This window comes from Cuculus canorus, chromosome 2 (assembly GCF_017976375.1).
Source record: "Cuculus canorus isolate bCucCan1 chromosome 2, bCucCan1.pri, whole genome shotgun sequence".
Lineage (NCBI taxonomy): Eukaryota > Metazoa > Chordata > Aves > Cuculiformes > Cuculidae > Cuculus > Cuculus canorus.
Window position 1 is genome coordinate 28,956,091 of NC_071402.1, and position 25,368 is coordinate 28,981,458.

Sequence of the window (25,368 nt, forward strand, 5' to 3'; positions counted from 1 at the left end):
AGAGTAGATTAAAATGTAGCCTTACAGCACTGAATAGCAATAACTACCAGTAGTTAAGATATAATCACTGTACCTAATATCTATAAACACTAATTCTAAAATTTGGCTCAAATCTTCCTGAAACTGGGCTCTATGCAGAGCAGAGAAAAAAAAATCAAAGAGAAAGCAAGGAAAAAAGCAAGCAAACAAAAAATCCTCAAAGAACATAAGGATGAAATAGACTTTACAAAGACCGTAAAGGCATCTGATCTTCTAATGTTATGTAAACAACAATAAATACAGGAATATGCTAACACAGTAAGTTGATCCAGCTGACTCAAGCACATGGTGAACTTTCTAATTCAAAGTCAGCTCTCTGGTTGTCACAAATCCAGAAGACAAAATTTGAAGTGTAGCCCACACAGCTAAAACCGATTAAACCTCTAATGTATTGCTATCATGAGAAGAGTTGATTAAAAATAATTCCCCCATTATAGTCTGTTCTGAGAAATGTTGAAGTTAATAAGTACCTGCTCAGTTCTACATATTTACCCAAAGGTGGCAGAATCTTTTTCTGTCTTTATATATCAACTGGCTGTGGTTTTGCTTAATTTTTAAGTTAAAGAAAGAACTTTGCTCACACAAACGACTATAACACCAAGATTAGAGCAGAAACATTGCTCAGTTTAATGTGTATTAGTGAACTTAACAGCAATTAGGCTTGCCCAAGGAACTGGGGCTCTGGGCAGTAAGTTGAGATTTACAAAACACTTTTTCTTTCTATACTAGTGTAAGAACATGAAGGAAGGCAACACCTAGGGAAGGGTTATGTGCTCCAAAATGTGCCTTTTTCATCCCAATTTATTAATAAGAGCAGTATAGTATAACTATCCATAAGCTTTTCCTAGATTTTATGTCGACATTCTGATTCTGAAAACACATTTCTCATTGAGAAACTCAGTCAGCATTTAAATACAAATTTATGTAGGTTGCATACCATTAATCACAGTATCCATGCTCTACCTTTCCACTGCATCTACAGTACAGAACTACTTTCTGAGTTGCTTACATGGTATTGGAAAACATTTAACTTCTTGTTTCCAGGAAACTCCAGCTGAAGCAGAGAAGAAGCCTGAACAAGATAAGAAATCTGAGGAGCCCAAGACCTCATCTGCACCTCCTGCACAAAACAAAGAGCCAGATGCAGACACTAATCCTGCAGTGATGAAGAGAGAAACCAGTAAAGAGTCTCTGATTATTAGCATGTCTCCATCTCCCACAGCAGGAGAAGGAGAGATCCTTAAAGTTGAAATTAAGGAAAAAACAAAGAAATAGATGGTGCTTTGGGTTGTGGCCCATCTATTGTCTTGCCGAATTCAGAGGACTAGCATGACTTTGGTTTTGGGTACAGAAGCTAAAAATAGAGGCTTCCGAAGAGGAAAAAAACCCACTCCAGCTCCTCTTCTTCCCTCTCTCCTCTTTCAGAGAACTGGTATATACTCATCTCTTAACCTTGAGCCCGAAGAGAGAACTTCTGTAACAGGAATCAGTGCTGAGATTGTATATCAGGACCACGTATTTCTTATTCGAATCATGCTCTCCCTTATCTCTTATGCTGTCTTGTTTCTGCTTCTCCTCTTCCCTCTACTGTTTATTCTTGCTTTTTTACTGCTGTCCCTATTGCTTAGTTTGTTCTTAATTTTTGTATGTGTCGTCTTCCATCTTCTCTTCTGGTTTCCCATGGTTATCCTTTTTCTTGTTACTGCCCTATTGTTGCTGAGGTTACTTACATTTCTCTTGATCCTCCTCTTTCCCGCCCTCATACTTCTAATCAGTGACCTGCTTTTGTGATCAGTGTGGCTCAGTGCAGAAAGCTGTAATGTGAAAGGCAGCGATGTTTTAGCCTGGGGCAGAGGGCTAAAAACCAAAACCACCGTCAAAAGATAAAATCACAAAATACACAACAGGGAAGCAAACTGCAGAATTATAGTCAGTCTTTTGAAAGTATAAACATCTGCTCCAGTTGTCCTTGACTGGTGAATAAACATGGCAAAGCTCAGATATTCCCCCAACACTCCCTGGGGTGACCTTTTACTTTGGGCTGCTTATTTATATTTATCATTAATAATGCTCTCTAAAGAGCATTCAGTGGATACTGGCTAACTTTTTGAAGAACCTTGGTACCCAAACTACCCATTTCACAAACAAAGGCTTATTCTACAATAAGTAGGATTTATGCTTTCTGGCACTGTGGTGCATAATTTCAACCAACACTCCAGTTGTTCATCTACATCAAAATGGACCTCAATGGTGCAAAGCGAGCCCTATCAGGGTTCAGCTACGTCATACCTATGAACAAAAGTAAACCCTTTGCCGGTGCTACAGCTGAGAGGGCTACGCTAACAAGGATCCCACACGCTGTCAACCTTCTGGATCGACTCAACACAGAAAGGGATATCATATTAAAAGGCCAGATTTGTGTTTTAAACTTAACTCTTAGCTATATTTCTCTTCCATGGGGTTGAATCTCCTCTCTCTTCCTACCCATCTTCAGTTCCCACTGGATAAACAGTTCTGGGAACTCAAACCATTATCCAAAGGCCAAACTAAGAAGTCGTAAGGGCAGGCTTCACAGTTCCTCAGTTGACCAGCCAATCAGGCCAAAAATTAAAACAACTCACTTTGCAGGTTATATATGATCCTGCAGGCTATGCATTCCGTAGGCCTATTCTTTAAAGCCTTTAAACTTCTCTGATCACAGGCCAAGCTGGGAGCCCACCAGAACCAGTGGGAGATTGGCTTGAGTAAAAGCTGGATGATCGAATTCTGTGCATTTTATATTCCACACAAATTCTGACATGACCAAAACCCAAATCTTTCTTAATAAGAAAGTTGTGTTGCATTAGCAGTGATGTCAACGTTCAACTGCTAACGGTAAGAACCATCTATTTGTATGTGACTTATTATTTAATATGTAAGAAAAAAGGATGTTGCAACAGGTAGAAAATGATAAGATGCATCATAAAGAATTGTTCCTCTATGGCACATCCACAAATGTCTTAACACAATCCCAAGATTAGAACTACTGCAGAATTGCTTCACAAAACTGGCCTTCTGTAAGTAATAATGATCTATAAATTCATTACAATATATGGTTCTTGCATTTCTTGAGAGGGAGTTGTCAAAACATTATGAAGAGGGGGAAAAAAAACCCATATAAACCTCCATCTTTTAATATTTTTACATAAATGAGTAAAGCTTGTTCTTATTGCTAAAGATCTGATCCTTTTCTGCCCATGCAAATGGTGCCAGGTCATTTCAAACATTTCCACTGTTGCCATATTTAAGTTCATCAGTCACACAGCATAATATATTCCAAAGTAAGGGCTGAGACTACAGCAACAAGCATTATACTGCAGCAACAGAGCATCCCACAAGCTGCTGTTTTGCTACAGCTTTTAACAATTCTGGATTGCAGCAAAGCCTGTCAGTTCTGTCTGCAAAATTACCCAGTTACACACAGCTTTCAAGTTCCTTAGACCGCAAAATGAAACAGGAGAGATGTGAGTATTTGCAGAAGATCACGTCCACACAGAAGTAACATCCAGCTGTGTTTCTCCGACATCCTGCTCTTCTGTTGTTGGAAGTATTTACCGTTCCCAGAATGTTTAGGGGTCAGGAGGGGCAGAAAAAGCCCAGGAATCCAAGCTGCAACTATTTATAGGATTTTCACCAGAGGATACGACACAAGAAAAGTAAAGATGTAGTAAATCCTTTAAGGAACTGATTCTGCCCTGTGGAATCCTGACTGGTGGAGAAGTTGAGTGAATTGCTCTAGTGTACTTAGAAGATGCAACTTCCAGCTCGTTCAGGTTCTGTATGGCACTGCACTCTGCTCCACCACTATGTCTCTAGTATCTCCCAATTTCCCAATAAAGCATCTCAGAATTGACTACATTTGAGTGTCAAGAAACTGAAGGGTAGAGTAGGAAAATGTATTTGAAAACTAAAAATAAATGAATTACTTAAAATGTAGATGCTGTTCTGAAAAAAAAATTTGGAAAAACTGGTAATAATTGTACGAAATAAGCATGCTCGGCAAAACTCTAACGTGGCAAAAATCATGAAACAGTCACTGCTAAAACCATCCAGTTTCAGAATATCTTCTTGCTAAAAGCTATACGTGATGCTTTATGAAACATACACTGCACATTCATAACTGCTAAGTGAAAAAGCATTTTTCCTCTCATCTGATAACACTTGTTATAAATCTGATCTGTTCAACCTTTGGAACACTCATCACAGGAAGCGAGAAAGCAGCACTTATCATTACACAGAAAATGCTGAACACAAAAGCACAACAGAAGAACAGAATAAGGAAACTGTCTTTTTAATGCATATGCACTGTAAATTGGTTAACTTCAGTAAAACTGAAATACATAGGAAAGTAAAAAATTCTGGTTACAGGTTATTCCTTTGCTGTACATATGTATATATTACAACCATTAAAGGCAAAAAGCATCTGATTATGAAGACTGCTATACATAACTTTTATCACAAGGTGGTGCAAGTGACCAACAAGCACATCTTACTTCACAGAACTTTGACAATATTTTGCTTTGTCACACTCAAGCTAATAAGGCATTTTTTACATGTAGAAATAAACAAACATCAGAATAACTCCCCTACTCCTTGACACACAACTTCTGTATTCCTTGACTCATTATTGCTTCAGCCTAACTTGGAAGTTTCCAAATATTCCAACAGGCTGTTAGCTGCACACCTGTAAGAGAAACTATATCAGAAACATGGTTCTTGCCACTGTCAGATCTGAAAGACTTTTCTTTTACACAGAATAGGGCACATTGAGAAGTAAGTGTCATTGACATGCTATTTAATTCCCTAGGATGGAGGAAAACGGGAGCACTTTTCCAATAAGAGATAATAAATTTTCTGCTGTAGTAACTCAGTATTTATGTATAGAATACAGACAAAACAAAAAGATTTATGTATTTGATATGCAGCAGATAGTACAGTAATAGCTACTAACGTACTTCAATGCACTTCCATGGCATCTTGAAAAAGAATTGGTAACAGAAATCAGATGAAGCATTATATTTTTGGCAGAGAGCTCAGAGGAACTTCAGTAGCATCCTGTACTCCTATCAGTAGTACTCATCCACAAGAATGAATCTAGACAAAGCATTATCTACCTAGACAAAGCACTGCATCCCATTATCTCTGTACTTGGAGCACGTAGCTGTGAAACAGTTTACTGTTCCATAATCATACAATATCAATTTGCAACAGTGTGATTTAGCTTCATTATATTTGCTTCCTTGATCTTAATATTTTACATATCTGACATGACACTTGATTATAATTTATGTATGAAGTAGCAAAACATTTGCACTGCAGTGATAAAAAGATGACTGTAGATTTTTATACACATATTTGATTTTTTTTTTAAAAAAAAGTGAGCTTGGCTTAATATGAAGAAGAAAAGTCTTTCTTATTATTCCACTACTGAAACCATTTAGGACTCCCTTCCATTGAGGAAAATATAGTGGAGAATAACATATTCATTCATGATTGATATAACTAGTCAACTGTCTACAAAACATTTGGTGCATTTTACAGGATGTACAAGACAATCTCAATACACATATCTTTCATCCATCACGTTAATGTGAATTCAGATTTGACAGGATTATATATGAATGGGAAAAAAACCCAAACAAACAAAACACCAAACCATGAAGAGCACCTCTAGCAAACAATAAAGTGTCACATATAAAGTCACATACACAATGACTTGGTGCAATCTTGAGTGCCCAAACATGCTAAATTTAGTGTAGGTCTGTTCTGTTCTTACATGTTACAGCTAGATCATCCCAAACCAGGTCAGTTAGACATCCAACTCTAAACCACTTCAATGTGAAACTGTAAAATTAATGTTCAGGATGGGTATTTGGCAAGTGATGAGACCCTTGCATTCACTTACGTTACACGCACTGACAGGATCAGAAGAAATCCTTAGCAAGCAGCGTGCAACCAGCAGACAAGAAAGGTTAATCTGTCCACTAAACACACACAACATGATTTACACGATGTAAATGGTGAAGAGAGAACTCAAGCCAAGAAAATAAACCAGAAATTGTTTGCTCTAGAGAAACACAATTTGAGTATAGGATTAGAGCTCATAGACTTTCTTATGGCTTCCTACTGAGAAGAAAGATAGAAGATTGTTTTTCGCAGGCTCTTCTCATTAGGGAAGTCATGAAAAAGAAGCATGATTCAAAATATGACAAAATCAATATAAATTACGAAGTACTTTGAAGGATTGTCTTTGCTTGAAAACACGCAGTTATAAGTCAGACAAAACTTTTTAACTGAAAAGTGAATTTCCACCTCACAAAAACTCTTTAAAGATAGTCCTGACTGTTTTATGGGGGACAAAAAACCAAAGCAAAACAAAACCAGACCAGAGCCAAAATAAAATCTGGAGTTCCCATTTTCCAGCACAGTATATACTGAAACACATCTTACAGCCTGTACAGTAGTAGCCTCAAAGGCCAATAGTATTCTTCTGAGATGTTAGAGGTTTACCTTGATTAACTCCAGTTATTTCTCTACTACACTAAGAGACTGCATACTATAAAGGAATATATACTTTAAGGAGTTGTTTGTCTCATGTTCAAATAGCTCTGAATTGTAGGCATGGGCTGAAGGCAGTGAAGTGGCAAATATGAAGTAGGTATGCAAGGAGGGCCTTTACACTCTCTTCTGGCACTTGTCTAATTATGAAAACAAAGTTATTTTTATGGCAGCTTAATAGACACAGAAGCCTGAAGTACCTCAAATTTGTTGAGGCACATACAAACTTTTATCTGTTTGGTGGGGACATATGCTCTTTTTCATTTCAGACTGGTTTTATGATCAGCAAAAAGCTGCAGTCTGACGTGCTGATCCCTACAAAAGTCATCGAACACTCCCACTGGCCATATTTATCAAACTGACAGCTGTTTCAGTTCCAGCTGTTCTTCCCCTTCTCTCCTTTTTTACCACTTTTACTCTTCAAAATAAAATGCACCCATGTAAAACCTATCTCTCAAATCAACATCAAATATTAACACAGTTACAATTTTGGCTCTTAAAAGGCACACTTGGCAAAGTGATTTGCAGGCAAAAGCTAACAGACGTTACCATACAAAAGTATCTTGAGAACCAAAGTCTGTAGGTACAGCAAGTAAGGCAAGCACAGTCTCAGCTCCCCTGCTAAGCCCATTCATTCACTTTGCAGCAGGATTCTTAGGAGGTTGCAGTTTGTAGGTGCTGAAGTAGTTCACCACTTGCTGAGGGACTTCTGCCAGGACACACTGCGCCAGAGCTTCTTTTGGAGACTTACAGAAAAAGAACACCAAATTTCAGTTTCCACCAGCTGTCAAAGGAGACCCTAAGCTGGGTAATGAGCACCTCCTCTACCAGGCCAATTTAAAGTGACATTTTACAGAGAACTTTACATAGAGCCCTTGTGGGACAGAAGGGAGCTTTCCCGACATCCCTACCTTCTCATTTTCATTACCAGGAACCAGCTGGCTGCCTTGTTCCACTGACATAACAAGAGCTGGCTGCGCAAAGGGCTGCCATGATTGAAGATAACTTTTGTCATACGAAATACACACACAGTGCAGATGTCAAATTTCAGCCATATAAACACACTTCCACTATCTGCTTCAGGGACTTGTTGAATCATCTGCAACCCTATGCACCAAGTTACATTCACAGCAATTGTACTGCTACAGAGAAGCTCTTCCAGAGATACTATTTTTACTGTAAAATTAAGTATCCATGGAGGAAAAAAAAAAGCACCCTTTTATCTAGAAACTGAAAGCATGTGAGTATAGAATTTTATACTGAATACTGACCCCGGTTAATCTATATTCAAGCACATTATTCAGTAAGCGTATTCTGTATGTCTCAGTTTGTCTGAGTTGCTCTGAGATTAAACAAAGAACTTGAATAAAAAATAAAAATAAAGACAAAATAAGGAAGCAAAAGGGATATTATTAACAGGGCTAATATTAAGTAACAAAGTTAGATATATTAGGATGGAAGTAAAAATATTGATCTTCACTTCCGCATTCTGAGAAATTTTTAGTTTGTTTTTCATTTGTTTTTTTTTTAAGTAAACTTTTTCCATTGATATGACATTTAAAAGCTGGAATGTATTAGCTTGTGCATCCTTCATTGGGTTCTAAAGAAAAAAAAAAATAATTCAGGATTCCATTCTTTCACGGGTATTTTTTTTGTATATTTACTTTAATGAAAATGAAAACTACCACCACCATTGTGCCCACACAGAATTTCTACTGCTTTAGTCTGGAATTTTAACACAGCACTAAAATGTGAGACTAATCCATGTTTATAAATGGGCATCCACAATAAAAAAAAGAGTTTTCCGTAAGAACCACAGTAAGTTCTTCCTTGCAAACAAAAAACACAACCATTTTGTATAAATCTCCCTCAGGCTTGATTAAAAAGGTCATTCCCCTGCAGCAACCTGTCAGAAACGCAGCGCTCAAACCAGAAATTAAAGTTTTTTAAACATGAATAAACTCACCTAATGTAAATTCTGTTTATATAGATGCTTAAGTCTTCAGCCTTTTGGGTTATTTTAACATTTGATAAAGACTTATCTCAGACTTCAGAGTGCATTTTAGAGACAATGCAAAAGCTTAGAACTATACGTAGGATATCCCAGCAAACCCAGCATACCTCTACAATTATAAAGTATACCTTTACGATTACTTACATTTTTGAACTTCCTGAATGGCACAAACTGGACAATGTCTCTTACAGCTGGTTCTCCTGATGCAGACCTAAGAACTCCGTTGTCACCATCAAGAAACTCCATAGCATCGAAGTCTGCTCCTCCAACACCAACAATGATAATAGACATGGGCAATTTTGAAGCATTAACTATGGCAGTTCGAGTTTGATCGAGGTCTGTTATCACACCATCCGTTATGATCAGAAGTATGAAGTATTGCTGTCAAATCAAATAAATACTGTGTTAGGTAGGCACATACAGTTAGAAAAATGCAGATAGACCACATACTGTTGTGACTTTGAGCATGTTCAATGCAATCACTGAATTTTACAATCCAACATCTAAGTTCTGGCCAGGCATCATCTGTACAGTCCAAAGAAATTAAGAAGCTGCCTCTTAAAACCCCAGTGGTATCACCCTTCTCTCCAAAATCCCCAGACAAATCAACTGTTAACCTATCTTTCAAGTATTTTGTACTCGTATAGAAGGCAATTTGTTGATTATGCCTGTCAAACTTAGATATGTTTCCTTTTGGTCTACCATTACCTTTACGAAATGCTACCCTTGATTCATTCACTGAAGAACAGATGAACAAAAGAGTGTAACAAAGGGTAATGGAACAAGCCTTCATTTTTTACAGTGTATCCCTAAAATCCTAAAGACAGGTTAAACCACATCTTTTTGTGCTGAAAAACAGCACAATCATTTTGAAATTCCATTAATCATGTTTTCCAGCTGCCTTACAAAGTTAATTCCAAGGCATTTGAAACCATCTTGTAGTACCTCAGTAATTTATTCAAGTATCACTTGACTTGCTTTCTCTGCCAGGGCTTCTACAAGTCAGCATCTTAGCCTCTTCTGGATTGAAATATCAGGAACAAACCACAAATACAAAGTTCAGAAACTATCAAGCATTTGCTGAACTCTGGTCTTCCCTCAATTGGTTCATTTCAAACAATTACTGGGCAGCACAAATTCAAGGTCAACCAGTATTCTTGGAGGTCTTCCTCTTCTGTACTTCATTTCCCACCTTCCCTTATTTGCCTTCAAAATAATTGGGTTCTCCTTATCTCTTGTGTTAAAATATGTTTTCTTATTGCTTCCCATCACTCCATTTCCCCAACTTCAAAAATGTCTACAAAGTAACCATGCTCAGAGAAGGCTATGACCAGCAGCACCATAGTACAATGATACCGGATTTGTTTCTTTATCTTCTTATACTTACCCAATATTAGAGAAAAACAAAACAAAACAAAAACCTAATTCAAAACATCTACAATATCCATTAAATGGCAAGACAGTAAAATTTCTTCAGTACATCCTTTCAGGCAGAAAAATTAAATTTCTTGCTACGCATATTGCATTTTCAGGAAAAGAAGTAGTAGAAGAGGTTTTGCTACTTTCCGACATATACTGATGACAGTTATTACTGAATGACTACCAAAGCAAAATCTTATAAACTTCTTGGCATATGAAAATCCATAGCTCTTTTCCAAACTGGTCTCCACAGGTACTTTGATATGCAATAATCTTATTTTCTGATTTTTTTATACGACATCTGAGATACTAGGACTTGCTGTCACCAATGATTTAGGATACACATGGTTTTGGATTTACTGTATTTGCATAGACGATTATCTGGATGATTCAATAGTCAAGATTTGCTCTTCAGACTTCCTATTTTTTAAAATGGTCAGCCACTCATGCATATAATTTTAACAGGGAGGAAGACTGAGTACATATAGTACCTAAAGCTTTATAGTGTGGACAGTTAATTATCTATGTTGGTACCTAGGTGTTAGGAGCTATATCCTCCATTCCTTCATTTCCTTACTTCATTCTCTCTCTCTGGTATCTGATGTGAAACAAGGTCTAGTTGATTTTTCTCAACTGAGGTTACATCACCCTCCTACATGCAAAGGCTTAGATTTTAACACCCATATAGCACTGCAAGAGCTTTGAAGAGAAGACACCATAAAGGTGCCATGCATTTTTAAGTTGGCATTTGAACTCTGAAGACTTTATTCAGTTAATTTATGAAAGAACTGTTGTGTACAATCTGCAAAAATCAGTTAGCTTTTGTCTCACTTTAGGGGAACAGAGAGTAACTCACAAAGTAAATAGCCAGCTGTTAAAACAAGTACATTTATAAGCCTAAAGGAAAATAATAGTATTTATAAACAGGAAGGTAAAGAAAAAAGAGTAATAAAAATACACATACTACCATGAACAACTTACAGATGCTGTTTGTTGTTGCGTAGCTGCAGCAGCAAATCTTGCCACATGATTTATAATTGGAGAAAAATTTGTTGGCCCATACAACTTTACTTGAGGAAGACAAGCTCGATATGCATCAACAATACCTTGGATTCCTAGAGAACAAAAGTAGAACATATTAATATTTTCATGCTAAAATTAGGATATTTTGAAGCACTTATCTTCCTAAAACACTGTATATATCAGATATTTAGAGTGATGATGTAGAGATTTCACACTAACAAGGATGAAAAAAATAAATGACTCAGGAGCAATGGAGGTCAGCTTGACCAATGCTTAATGCGTGCACTTAACATGCTTAGCTATATGGGAACAGGAAGGCCAAATACTGTATGCTCAAGCGCATGCAACTGAATCACAACAGTTATCTTCACCTGGCAGCTTGTGGTAGTTAGCAGTGTGATAAGAGAGGCTACATTGAATAGGCACTAGCAGCATCATACTCAAACCAGACAACACCCCACCAGCAGTGATGTAGAATGAAGTGACTTGACAACATGAGATAACTGTTCCCAGCTTACCCGTACTGTGCCCTAGCTGTTTAGAATACGTCTCACAAATCATTACAGAAGAGACCAAATGCTATTTCTAATAACTAAGAAGCAGTTAAGATTGCTTAGTGGAACAGAATTAAACTCATTGATTAGCTAGATCAACACACTTCAAAGTTCATCTTTCAATTGTTTTTATCTCTCCACCTTTGACATTTTATTCTCTAGAATAAAGTCTTTGTCAAGCTCACCGTAACAGAATGGGTTCGATGGGTCGAAATTTAATGGGAACTCATGTGACACCTGTCAATACACAAAAGAATCGGGACTGTATTTGCAATCTCCTCCTGAAGCGCTTTTAGTTATCTTATGTAGTGCATTTACATAATCCATTACCTGAAAGGAAGGAGGAATTTGTGCACCAAATCCAAAGGCTGGAAACATCTTATCTCTAAAAAAGCAATTTCAAAGAAAATTAAGTGAGCGCCTTCCTTTAACAGCTGTCATAGTTCAGTAAGTTTAGCTAATCAGTGGTGCTTTTGATCATTAAAAATGTTGTTTATTAGACATTAAGGGGAAAAATTAAATGGAAGTTCCTCTCTGTAATTTTTTCTAGGTACAAAACCAGTCTTTGATGCCAAATTGACAAGAATTGCAGAGTTTTTTTACATTAATGCTGGTCTTTACATCACAGATGAGAAGTCTTGCTTGTCTGCTCCAAACACAAGCTTCTGTTTGTGATTATGTGACTGTGCAGTCATTATGAAGTCTTTTCTAACACTACATTTCAGCTCAGAAGTTTCATTCCAGTGTATCTGCTAGCATTGTCAACACTGGTTTAAGAAACTACCACAAAAACATATATATATATATATATATATATACACACACATATCTCTAAAAAATTATGTAAATAAAAATCTAAAACTTACGTATCATAATCCTGAATGACCATTCCTACAGACCAAATGGCTGTTAGGTATTCATTAACTCCATTAGGGCTGAGGTAATGCAGAGAGTCTGGAGAGCGAGGGTCTCCATTGGAGCCTGTAAAATCTATCCCCACCTGTCAAATGCAATATTTATATCAAGTTACTCTTAGAGGTAAAACTATGCTTTTTATCTCTGACAAAGCCAAAATGAAAATCATAGAAGAGCTGTAAACAGTAGCTACTAGGACATCTACAAATGTAACAGGCACAATACTTGGATGCAGGTTTCTTGGAATATTAACACACTGAAAACAATGTCTCCACAAAACCAGCAGAAGCTTTACGTCTCTCAGAAGGGCTTAAATTACATTTATCTGTCAGGTTTTCACTGCATTTACTTTCAGTTACCATTCACAGCAGCTCTTCAATATCTGTTAAATCAATTTTATCCTGTACCTCGCCATACACATCTTCCTTCTCAGAAGTATGACTTATGATTAGCCAGACACCACAGAAGCCTACAGATATTTCCTGCTCCGACCTCAATGGCTTTTCTCTGCTTTGGTGATGAGGCATACTACCAGGGTGAAGACATCTTACTATGATTTGTGCTGCATTTGATTCGCAAAATATGTATCTTAAAAGTCCTAACCAATATGATGGCTTCCATATGTTACTTTCATTAAGCAAAGGGCCTTGGCGGCAAAAAAAAAAAAAAAGAGCCCTTATGAAAAGTAAACTTGAAGCAAATCAGAGAACTAGACTTCTCCTTGGTCTTCATCCACACGGCTCAGTGTGTTTCTAACAAACATAACTACAGCTTCAGAATTTTGTGCTATGAGTAAAGAAAATATTTTTTTCTAAACAGCCTAAATGGGCTCTGGTAAAACAGCTTACCCCCCTCCATGCTATAGAACAACAACAAAAATTACAATAACCAAACAAAGAGCACAGGCAGTCAATTATATACTTCTGTTTGTTCCAAAACACAAAAGCTACTTTATATAAATGATTTAACTTACTGTGAAATTCAGCTGACACCCACCCATGATGTAATCAAGGAATGTGCATTCTACTATTATCTAAAAATAGAAGCGAGAGATAGAAATTAACTTATTTTTTTTCTTTAAATGGGAAAAAACTGTAAGTATCATTGCAGCAACTTTTGAGGTTCCAGATTTGTTATCTTCACCCAGTCAGAGCACTACTTTTACTCTACAGTTATCCCATCCACCCTCCCACTGCAATGAGGATATTTACAGCATGTGCCATCCCACATGTAGTGCATCAGAATCAGACGTTTTACAAAATTACAGGCAGAAAACGAAGTAGCTCCAGAAGCACTGTCATTTATAAAACAACGTATTAAGACAGACTTAGCAGATTTTAATTCACCATAAAATGGTGACTTGGGAAACGCAGTGGTTCAAGAATGGCTTTAGAAATTTGTAAGTGCCCTTTGCCAAGTAGATGGCACCTCAAATAAAAGCGAGGGGATAGGGGAGGACTGACACATGGATTCAGCTGTCAATCTGTCTCCTCATATGAATCAGAGCCCTTAAATATTTACTGCATCTGGAACTTCCAGGCATTTTAAAGTTTCTTACAGTCTGGGGGGGGGGAGGGGAAGGCATACCACATGAAAATTGTTATGTCTGAACAATTAAAAACCAAAGAGTTGTAACAACATATTACTGACCTCACAGTGTTTAAAGCTCACAATGCCAGAATTTTTATAGTTTTTTTTCTTCTGCCTTTTCTTTTCATTGATGCACTCAAATTCAACCTGCACGAATGCAAAAAAGAAAGCAACAAAAGCACTATAAACATAATTTATGCAACAAATTTAAAAATTCTTTATCCTAGGAATGTTACTTTGGGCTTGTATTAAAGAAGCAATTTATTTCATTATCAAGGAAAATTAAACCCAGTCTGCTCAAAATCAGAAAGAAAAAGAGAACATCCAGGCAGAAATCCTTTCTTGTCCTAAAGCTTATAAAAATGTTTGTTTAAAGAACTGTATTTCAACCAGACAAAGAAATTCTGTTCCATTTTCCCTCAGAATTCTGCTAACAACTTTCTTTTTGGTAAAAACACGTCAATTCTTTTTCCAGCAGCCGTGCCAGTAATTTACAAAGCAAAAGGTATATGTTTAAGCTTTCCAAAATCAGTGCGGAGGTTTCATCACCTAAGCTAATATCTAAAACTCCAAGTGCAATCAACAGCTAGTCAGCTTAAGCAGCTCCTGCCACCACACAACCATGAAGAAACAATGCATCATGTCTGGTGCATAAATAGTCCGAGGCTACATCCCAGACATGGCTTCTGGCTCAAGGCCAGAAACAGGTTTGGCTGCTATGGTTTAAGTTAACTAATTTTTTTTAAATCATCTTGCAATTAATAACAAGCAAAGAAATGCACTAATAAGGTCAGCACTTGAGAATTCTACGTGCCTCTTCTTTACCTTTTATTTTTTGGACAATTCAACACCAGCACCACTTCTATTTGATTGAAATTGTCTTTCAGTGATTTGGTTTTGTACTAGGTCAGCTGGTGAAGTACTCACTAGTAATGGCCATGGGATATACAGCATATACAATGGCCATGGGATACACAGTACAGTCTTTAAACTACATTTTATAATCTTCCAACCAGAGCACACTAGCAGCATGCCTGAGGGGGGAGACAAATCTTAAGGGAAGGGGGTAAAAAAAAGAATCAGCAGTTCTCCAGATAATAAAAAGCCACCCATTCACTTCAGTCATAAAAAAATCAGTTTTTACAGCAACTGAGGATACAGTCACATACATGCTCACCTCGCATAAGCCTGAAAGAAGTTGCGCTGAATCTGCCACTGGTGATCAACACCAGAATTGTGGGAGTAACTAAATATCACACTTGGAGTGCAAATATCCTAATGTGCACTGCAAATATTTTACAGACATCAAACTAATCAGATCACACAGGACTACAGGTTAGTTCCTAGAAGAAACTTGGAGCACATTACTTGTCTCTTATCTTTGCTTCCTCTTACTGACACAGCAATAAGTTACTTAGAACAGGTACAAGCACAGTTCTCATAAAAATGACTTTCTTAAAGCACTTTCAAAACCAGCACATATAGATGATAACTTAAACTAGCTTTTCATTAAATTCAAAGGAGACCACACCTATGCTGTCAGGGTAGCAATGAAAATAGATATTTGTATTCTCAAGGAGCCTTTACGCAACACGCTTCACACTGCACAGGAACTCACTGTCACAGTTCTTACGTGCTCAAAAATGTGAGTGTACAAACCTGCTAGGATTGTTTAATTTATGATATAGTTCTGTAACAAAAGCACTACTTAAAAAACCCAATCAAAGAAACAAGGAAAAGATCTTGTTAGAATTAATAAAATCTTCATTAAAAAAGCAAAAAAAAATATTTTATGGAATCCCCCTGCTCATCCATTTTTTGTAATTACTATAATAAGAAGGACCACTATCAGCACTGAACATTAAACTCAGACTCCCTGGCCCCTGGAAACCTAGAAAAAAACAAAAGAAACATCTAAGAGCTCCAACTAGGCAGCATATGAATTACATGAGCACCGTACAAGTCCAAAATTCATTATAAACAAAAACACTTAAGAGACATTAAACTGAACTAAGCATAATTCAAAATTAATTCAGAAACTGGTGTCTAGGTGAAATGCATGGCAGTGCACAAAGCTGACAGTCAAGGTTGACTTTTCACATTCAATACCTCTGAAGAATTTAGTACAAATGCAACACTCAAGATGTTAGAAAGTACAAAGAGGCACTTAATACATAAAACCATTATTATTATTGCAGGAGCAGTTCTGCAGGTTTTACAGAAACCAAGAAAAAGATGGTAAAATACTATGACAATATACACGTGCAGACTTTTATGTTAAGGATGCTATGCTACCTTTCTTGGCTTAAATGGAAACCTTCTTAATGAAAACTTTTGCAAATGGTTACAGTTCATAAGAACAGGAAGGGTAATTTCACTTTAAAAGCCAGCCACCTAATGTAGCACAATCTATTGCATTTTTGTGCAGTGGCATAAATGTTGATTTTTTTTATATTGACTAAAATATGCATGGTAGTTGATAAATGCCATATTGAAATAAAGGACTGAATAAAAGCTGAAAAAAATACTGCCTTCTAATGGCAGTGACATTTATACTGCATTCTGTCTTAGACAATTTTTTTATTTATGTAATTTCTATGATTAAAATTAAAATTTTATGAAATTAATTTGTGCTGATAGGCATTTTGATGTCTAATAGTAAAACTTAACAAAGATATTAATTCCTGGAAAGTGGATGCCTAATGTAAATGCCAAGTCAGACACAACTACAACATTAAGGTGTTAAGGTGTAGCCTAACACAACTTTGATACCTTCATGGGAAATGGCATAAGTTTTAATCCAAAAATGACTAAAACAGCTTATCAAAAGCATGCAGACAACATGTTAAGACTTACAGGTGAGGATCGAGATGCTTCCTTCAGTTTTGACATCGTAGTTTGAAAACATCCTATGAGATCATGAGATCCATCACTATCATAGTCATAGCACTCAACCTAAAATAAAGCACTATTCAGTTTTAGTAACAGAAACAGAAATAAACACTGCAATGGCATTTCTAGTTCAGACAAACCCGAACATCCAAAACATTCCTAAATTTCTTAGATCAAGGAGTTTTTCTCACATTGCACCCTTAGAAAACAACATTCCCAGTTTCAGATCAGCTCTTCCACTGAAGCAAAGGCAAGACAAGAATACTAAGCAGTGTCAGTTTTCTCATGAGCAGGTAACATCAAATTACATTTAACTATGTTTTGGGCATGATGAGGTGTCAGGAAGAGTAGGAAAACAATCTGAATGTCTTCTTTCCATCATCATGGATTAAAAGACCTAGTTTTTTGGAGGTATAAAGGAAATGTAACTATTCCTGAGTATCCTGCTAAAAGTTTACTAAATTCAGCAATCATAAGAGTTTTATTGATGCTTTCATATTATTTTATTCATCTTCAAGATAACTCATAATTTATGACATTCAGCCTTAAATCTAGAAAAATTACTTGAAATTATATTTTCTTAAAATCAGCAAATTTAAACAGTCAGTATCCACACTTCATGGATCTGAATGTCAAATAAAAATCCCCCTTCTCCTGTATTCAATGTTTAATGCTAAGATTTACTATTCAATCAACTCATCTTTTAACACCACAATCCACCAAAGAAGGCACAGGTGAAAAACACTTTTTCCTCAACTTATGAACGGGCCAACTGCCTTTCTAGATAAAGTTGGGTATTTATCAATAATAGCACATTAATTCCATCCACTTCTGATATCATATTTCAGTTTAGCAACACAGACATGCTAGCTAATGTAAATTAATCAAAACAGTAAAATAAATTAAAATGATTTAATACTAATTCTAAATAATAGCAATAATAAAACAAGAGTCAAAGCTGGACTCACTCGTTATTTGGAACTAAAATGCAAAGTTCAAGAAAAACCTCTCCAAATATATATGGCTTAAACTGAACTGTTATTTTCACACATCTGTCTTTCCAGACTGAAGAAATGTTATGTTATATTCAAGTGACAATTTAGTTGATTACTCGTCCGCTTTATTTAGGAACAAAAAGTAAAGCAAACAACTCCAACATACACTTCAGTTCCTGAGAGAAATTAACCTTCTGAAAACAAACAGTAATGTTGAAACACAAAACATGATGTGTAGATTGCAACTTCCAGGCTGCACAGAACATGCCACTATGTCGTGGTCTGCACTATTCCTACAACACTCTGAACGAACTAATAAATAAAATGCATGCACATGCACTGAAGAGCAAGTTAAATCTCGTACACACAAACACAATCCACAGTACCAGTGTTCATGGAAGATGCTGCATAAAAATTCTTTTGAATGTCATAAATTAAGCCAAACAAATATTCAGCCAAGTGTTTCAGTACATGAAATTTAAGACTGGAGAATGAGACAGAAGTTATGATAGTTGCTCACAGTTCACAATGTTATTTTTTTTTTCTTTTAAAGGGATTAAAGTTTGTCTTGCTTGATGTATTTGCCATCTAAGCCAATTTTCAATCCTTACTCCAGGCAAGACAGAAATATTTCTTTTGTTCCTGGACACACAATAGAGCTAGGGAACTGGGTGATAAAATTTTTATATGTTTCTTCTTCCCAGCAGAACTAGGCATGCTTGCTCCAGATGAAAGGCTCACTCTTTCAACTAAGAAAGTCTTCACTGCAAACACACTCACATAGAATACAGTAAATAAATCCAGATTATAAATAATCAACTTGGTTTGTGCATTGCTGGGGATACACAAACTAAGCGATTAAACAGGTGAAAAGCCACTCACTATGGAAAAGTTGATGGGTTTACTTACTATGACAAATAGCCCATTATGTATGCAACTGTGCGCATGAAAAAGCGTTAAAAGTATTGTTTAATCCTTCAACAACATGATAGTATAATTCTGTCTGCATTTTAATGTTTGAAGTGATCGCTCACAGATTTCTAAGTTAAGACATAATCCTATTGTCTGTCTAAAAGTCTGTAACAACTCAAAGTAAAACAAACCTACACTTCTAAATTAAAATTCCAAAGAACAAACTTTATTAAAATGATGATAGAGCTTAAAATAACTTCATCTTAATAGATATATTTTAACGAACGATCTACTGTTTAGTATAGCTAATTACTAAAAAAAAAGAGAAATGCAGTTAAAATATATGGAAATGTAAGAGATCTCACAGCTATTTTGGGAAAAGTAAAGCAGAAAGGCACAAGAAGAAAAAAAACACAGAATCACTAGGTTGGAAAAGACCTCCTGGATCATGGAGTCCAACCACTCCTATCAACCACTAAACCACGCCCCTGAGTATCTCATCCACCCGTTTTTTAAATACCTCCAGGGATGGTGACTCCACCACCTCCCTGGGCAGCCTGTTCCAGTGCCCAATGACCCTTTCTGTGAATTTTTTTTTTTCTGATGTTCAGCCTGAACCTCCCCTGGCAGAGCTTAAGGCCATTTCCCCTTGTCCTGTCCCCTGTCACTTAGGAGAAGAGACCAGCTCTCTCCTCTCCACAACCTCCTTTCAGGTAGTGGTACAGAGCAATAAGGTCTCCCTTCAGCCTCCTCTTCTCAAGGCTAATCAACCCCAGTTCCCTCAGCCACTCCTCATAAGACTTGTTCTCCAGCCCCCTCACCATCTTCCTTTCTCTTCTCTGGACACGCTCCAGAGCCTCAACATCCTTCTTGGAGCGAGGGGCCCAGAAATGAACACAGTATTTGAGGTGTGGTCTCACCAGTGCCGAGTACAGAGGGAGAATAACCTCCCTGGACCTGCTGGTCATGCTACTTCTGATACAGGCCAAGACACCACTGGCCTTCTTGGCCACCTGGGCACATTGCTGGCTCCTGTTCAGACAGCTGTTGACCAAGACCCCCAGGTCCTTCTCCTCTGTGCAGCTTTCTAGCCACTCTTCCCCTAGTCTGTAGCACTGCATAGGGTTGTTGTGCCCTGAGTGCAGGACTCGGCATTTGGCCTTGTTAAACCTCATGCCATTGGTCTCGGCCCAGCAGTCCAGCCTGTTCAGCTCCCTTTGCAGAGCTCCCCTACCCTCCAGCAGATCAACACTTCCACCCAGCTTAGTGTCATCCACAAACTTAGTTAGGGTGCAGTCGATCCCCTCATCCAAGTCATTGATAAAAACACTAAATAAGGCTGCACTCAGCACTGAGCCCTGGGGGACACCACTTGTGACCAGCCTCCAGCTGCAGTTAACTCCATTTACCACCACTCTCTGGGCTCGGCCATCCAACCAGTTTTCAACCCACAAGAGTGTGCGCCTGTCCAGGCCAAAAGCTGACCGTTTCCTAAGCAGAATACTATGAGAAAATTTGTCAAAGGCTTTACTGAAGTCCAAGAAGACTACATCCACAGCCTTTCCCTTATCCAGTAGGTTCTCTTGCATGTGCTTCATGATAGCACTCAAGATCACCTGTTCCATGACTTTCCCCGACACTGAGGTCAGCGGTAGCAAAGGAAGCAGGTTCTAGGCTTGTAAACTTGTTCATTAGTCTGCTTTATAATTACATATTTAAATCCACACAGGTTCTTGTAATACGCAGAGTCCTGTGGCTGTTGAGCATTTTCCAGGACTCAAGTCATGTGACCAATACCCGTCACATGCCGATCACGCTCTCATTTTTCCTTCCCAGAGTAAGGACAGAAAGTATAGTGGTTTGTTCACTGTTTGGTTTTAAGTTCTTTTTTTTTTTTTACAAATGCTAATATATCAGGTTTCTAACATGTTCATAAAAGCTTATAAACAGCATTTTGACTGGTTGCTGACTGTATTGCATGTATTACTGTGACTTTCAAGTAAGAATAAGAAACAAGAAGAGGAAATAACTAGAATAACACATCTTCCATTTATTACATATCCTATGGGTTTTTTTAATGCATTGATTCATACACACATTTTGTATACGCTACCTTAATTGACTTATCCATGTCACTGTAACACAGAGAATTGAGAGAGATTTTAAAGGGCCTCCAAACAGGATTCAGGTTGTTTTTGATAACCTATTAAAAAAAAAAATAAAAAAAAAGAAAAAAAGCAGCAATAGTACTGTTCACAAAAGTGGAAAGTAATCATTGTAACTGTCCATACTTTCTGTAAATCACTTCCTGCAATCCAAATCCTAACATATAGACTATGAACAAACTAAACATTCCTAACAAATAGTACTATTGTCCAAAATAGATGGTACAATTCAACCCTATGTTTTTCTGAACTGCACTGTGACCTACTTTATCATTCAGCAACTACACTGCAAAAAATCAAATTGCTTTATCATTACATAAAAATTGATATTTTTAATAAGCACACATATACAAACACATAAGCATATGTAAAAGCATGACTTAGCAAAAAAAATGGGAAAATTTGAATTTCTGAATACATCATTGCTCTGGAGATCAGAATTCACTCCACCTTATATGTATTCTGAACCACCACTTACGGAACCGTTTCCTCAAGAAACTCATAGTATAGTTAAATAGAAACAGTGTAAGAGGATAAAAAGATACCCTACTGCACACAGTCTCTCAAGCTGAATGCTAAATAAGTGATATTTAAGAATTATACTGAGGGATCTTCAGAATTTGTTAACTGGAAAGTACCTGTAATACACCCAAACCACCAAATAATAATTTTAAAAAACACAAGAAAATATACACAACAAGCAATACTAATAATTATACCTAATAATAGGAACACTTCCAGCGCTGTAGGAGTACAGAGAAATAAATCTCTCTTTTTAAAATGGAAACAGTAAATAATAGTCAGTAACATAAAAAGGTTTTAAAAATCTGCAACAAAGAACTACCCCTGGAGCAGCAAACTCTGGATTCATTACTGAAATCCTCGTGGAAAAGATATGTTTTCAACAACCACCTCATTCACGACACAGACTGTTTTTATAAATCTGACACAATGAGGATTTACAGTTCTTCCAACACCTGTCCTTCCAATTTAACATGGTCACCACTTCAAATGTGCATAGTACCTTATTTGTGACTAGGGCCTGAGCTTCCACTACAGTGAGACATATTGAACCCACTCCTACCCTGTCAGTTGCTGCCACGGGCCATCTCCTCCTGGGTGGAAGGTTGATGCTGTTCAAGCACATTTTCCCCCACTCAGCATTACCCTTGGTTTGCCCTTGCTATGCAAGCATGTGATATAATTACTTTCATTAGTAAATGGTACAGCCAGGTGACACTGACATAACAGCAGCAGAGGCACAGGAATGCCCGAGTTCTAATCTCAGAGTAGCACTGAGACCAATTTCCCTGTGTAAGTATGCAGTACCATTTCAAAATGTTTGTTTTCTTCTAGACTGCAAAAAAGTTTTTAAAAAATAAAACAAAACATACTTTCCTTTAAAATAGGATGGCACAAACCAGAATCAGAATAAGGTAGACTTCCCATCCTATCTAAAATCAGTGGAAGAACTGAGGTGATTTCGTACTGGTCTGCATGTCAACTACCAGAACATTCTCTTCTTTTGTAAGGCACTCTACACCTCCAATACTGGAATACACTGGGAATCAAATACCCTTAGCGTCTACATTGCTGACTGAAAATATCTTACCTCTGTTCTGTGAACCATCACCCAGTTTCCATCTCCAGTCTGCTTGTGGAATTCCAGATAAGGATCTGACTTTCCAAAAAAATCCTGCATATAAAGAACATGTAATCATCCCAGAAGAGCCTGTGGCATGAATGCCATTGAATGCTAGTTAAAATGCACTTAGATTAACAAAAAGTAAACTAAATATTCAAGGAACAAAAGCTTTAGATGAAGAAATGCAAGTCTGATGGTATTACCACCTGTGAAAGAGCAGAAAACAGGAGATGTCCATCAATTTAGGATAAAAGTCTCGCAGCATCCACATACAAAACACTTGACAGTTCAAGTGAAAAAATATTTAATATTAATAAGAACTACAATGGGCAGCTGGGAAACCACGGACCTCATCCAGTTCAAAAAAGTATCAATAAATAATAAAAAAAAGAGGGAGAATAACTTTTTTTTACTTTTTTTTTAAAGTCTTTGTAAACACAATATTTTTAGCCAGCCCCAAAATATTTAACAGATTTATGAAGTACACTTAAAGTACACACTCCTTACCAATTACTTAACAGCTAATCGTTTATACAACTATTCAAACCAATGGACATACCAGAAATCCTTTGTCTTTATGATTAAATGTAAAGATTTACATTTAGGTGGAAGCATGCTATTCACCAAATATCCCTGCAATGCACTTGTCTTATTTCAAAATGTTATAATTCATTTCAAAACAGTTAATGAAGCTACTCTGAAGCAATCTTTTTTCTTTTTTTAATATAAGAAAAATCTTAATGGATTTAATTACTTCAACAAAAAATAAGAACATTTTAATATTTCCTGTTTTGACAAGATTCTGATTTTACAAGATTCTGATTTTACTACATTATCAAAGAAATAGCAATCACTTAAATACCTTATTATCCAGTTTCCTTGCTTCTACTTCCAAGACAACCACTCTGTTATCCTTCACTTCTTCTGCCGTAATCTAGATAGGCAAACAAAATAAAATACTTATTTTGTATTCAGGAACTACATAGCTTTCTCATATTCACCACACTCCTATGAGAAGTCCATTAAAAAAAATATATATATATTTTCTCACAAATGCAGCATTAAAAAAAAAATCAAGGTGGATAGAGGGAGGAACAATTTGATATACTGGGATTCCTTACATGATGCCACTGACCCTTAAAGATACTGCCCAAACAGTAGCACAGTAGATGGATGCAATGAAAATTATAGATGCAGAAGGTGGGCTACTCTGCTTTTGGATGACAAAGAAATATCAGTAGAGAAAAAAAAAAAGATGCTTTAAGATACTTTTTACAGCACTGCAGATCAGATGCACTGTGTCCAAAAAAAAAAAAAAAACCACAAAACCATTTAAGGATAAATACTCAGTAGATTAATTGTCTTAATTGTCTTACCGTAATAGTTCCTCTTCCTGCAGGTCTGCCATTTTTAAGTACTAATGGTTTTGTTACAGTTCTGCTAGAAACTATCTGCAAGAAAAAATTTGAGTATCAAGCATTATTAGTGCAATTTAATAGATTTAATGAAATAAGATAGCAAGGCATTTTCATCTTAGGAATTTTTCCTTCATCATTAAAATGACAGCATTACATTTACTTCCCATGATCTCCTGTAAATAAATCGGTAATAATTTATACACCTCAAAATTTTAAAATATATATGCTGATGAACACATGCAAAGTTTCAGGATTACCATGAAATAAAACGTCTTGTAGTAACATGATATACATACATGGACAAAGTGAATACCTTAAGTTCCAACTTCAAATTGCTCTGAAGTCTTTTAGTCAACACTATTCAAACACATGCAAGCCATGTGTCAAACAGCTTCAGCAAACAGGTTTGTAAAACCTGTCTTTGTCACGCAAACAAATATCAGCCTCCCCATGTTTTGCTCTAGTTGATTTTATTTCATCCTCTTCAGGTAATGCTTTCTCAGAAGTATGTCTACTCATTCTACTTTACTTTAGGTCCTGCTTTACTTTAAGAATCAATGATTAATTTTAAATTGTTACTGAATTTCATTTCACAATGCCTCTGTCTTCATAATGCACTTAAAATACTTTAGACACAGGGGAGGGAAAAAAAAAAAAAAAAAAATCAAGATGACTCTCTCCTAAGAAGAAGTGCCTTTGAAGGGTCTGTTAGAAGAACAAGTCCAAAAGAAGCTGCCTGATTGTGACAGCACCAATAGCAGAATTTGAGAGGGAAATGGGAGTAAAATCAACAGTAGGCAGAACCAGAATCACTGCCTGACTTCAGTAGAAAGCAAATTACAAAGTTAACATCGTATTTGTGAACACTCTTATGTTGCTACACATCAGTTCTCTTTTTATAGAGCATAAATATAAGAATTTGAGCATTAGAGTAAATAAACAGCAAACATTACTTCATGCCCATTCACAGTCCACTTACTTTCAGATAGAAATCTGGACAGTCACCATTCTAGAGTACATTTCAGAGCATCATCCTAAGACTTTTTGTGAAAAAAATGTATATACACTGAACTGAAGCTTGAAAAAAAAATAAATGAAAGGTATTGAGTTCACCTTAAAAGCAACGCAACTGCACAAGAAAGTATGGATAAATTTAAGATAAAATTGGTTAATGGTTTGCATTAAATTAT

General features: G+C 36.6%; 2 protein-coding genes across 3 annotated transcripts in view; one reads left to right on the forward strand and one right to left on the reverse strand.

Moving 5' to 3' along the window:
- The window catches only part of CNGB3 (cyclic nucleotide gated channel subunit beta 3), a 66,226-nt gene extending 62,063 nt beyond the window's left edge, over nt 1-4,163 (forward strand). The window contains exon 18 of the mRNA XM_054059017.1: nt 1,084-4,163. Within this exon, the coding sequence (XP_053914992.1) occupies nt 1,084-1,314 (231 nt within the window). The 3' untranslated portion in view covers nt 1,315-4,163. The remainder of the gene's footprint in view (nt 1-1,083) is intronic.
- A 199-nt stretch (nt 4,164-4,362) lies between these two features.
- CPNE3 (copine 3) overlaps nt 4,363-25,368 on the reverse strand; it is a 30,512-nt gene continuing 9,506 nt past the window's right edge. For both annotated transcript variants that reach the window (XM_054059018.1, XM_054059019.1), the window contains 13 exons: nt 24,137-24,211; nt 23,623-23,694; nt 22,728-22,811; nt 21,064-21,153; nt 17,008-17,106; nt 14,212-14,298; nt 13,535-13,594; nt 12,513-12,646; nt 11,977-12,031; nt 11,832-11,883; nt 11,051-11,184; nt 8,795-9,031; nt 4,363-7,382 (listed from right to left, as the gene is read on the reverse strand). In XM_054059018.1, the coding sequence (XP_053914993.1) occupies nt 7,272-7,382; nt 8,795-9,031; nt 11,051-11,184; nt 11,832-11,883; nt 11,977-12,031; nt 12,513-12,646; nt 13,535-13,594; nt 14,212-14,298; nt 17,008-17,106; nt 21,064-21,153; nt 22,728-22,811; nt 23,623-23,694; nt 24,137-24,211 (1,290 nt within the window). In that variant the 3' untranslated portion in view covers nt 4,363-7,271. The remainder of the gene's footprint in view (nt 7,383-8,794; nt 9,032-11,050; nt 11,185-11,831; nt 11,884-11,976; nt 12,032-12,512; nt 12,647-13,534; nt 13,595-14,211; nt 14,299-17,007; nt 17,107-21,063; nt 21,154-22,727; nt 22,812-23,622; nt 23,695-24,136; nt 24,212-25,368) is intronic.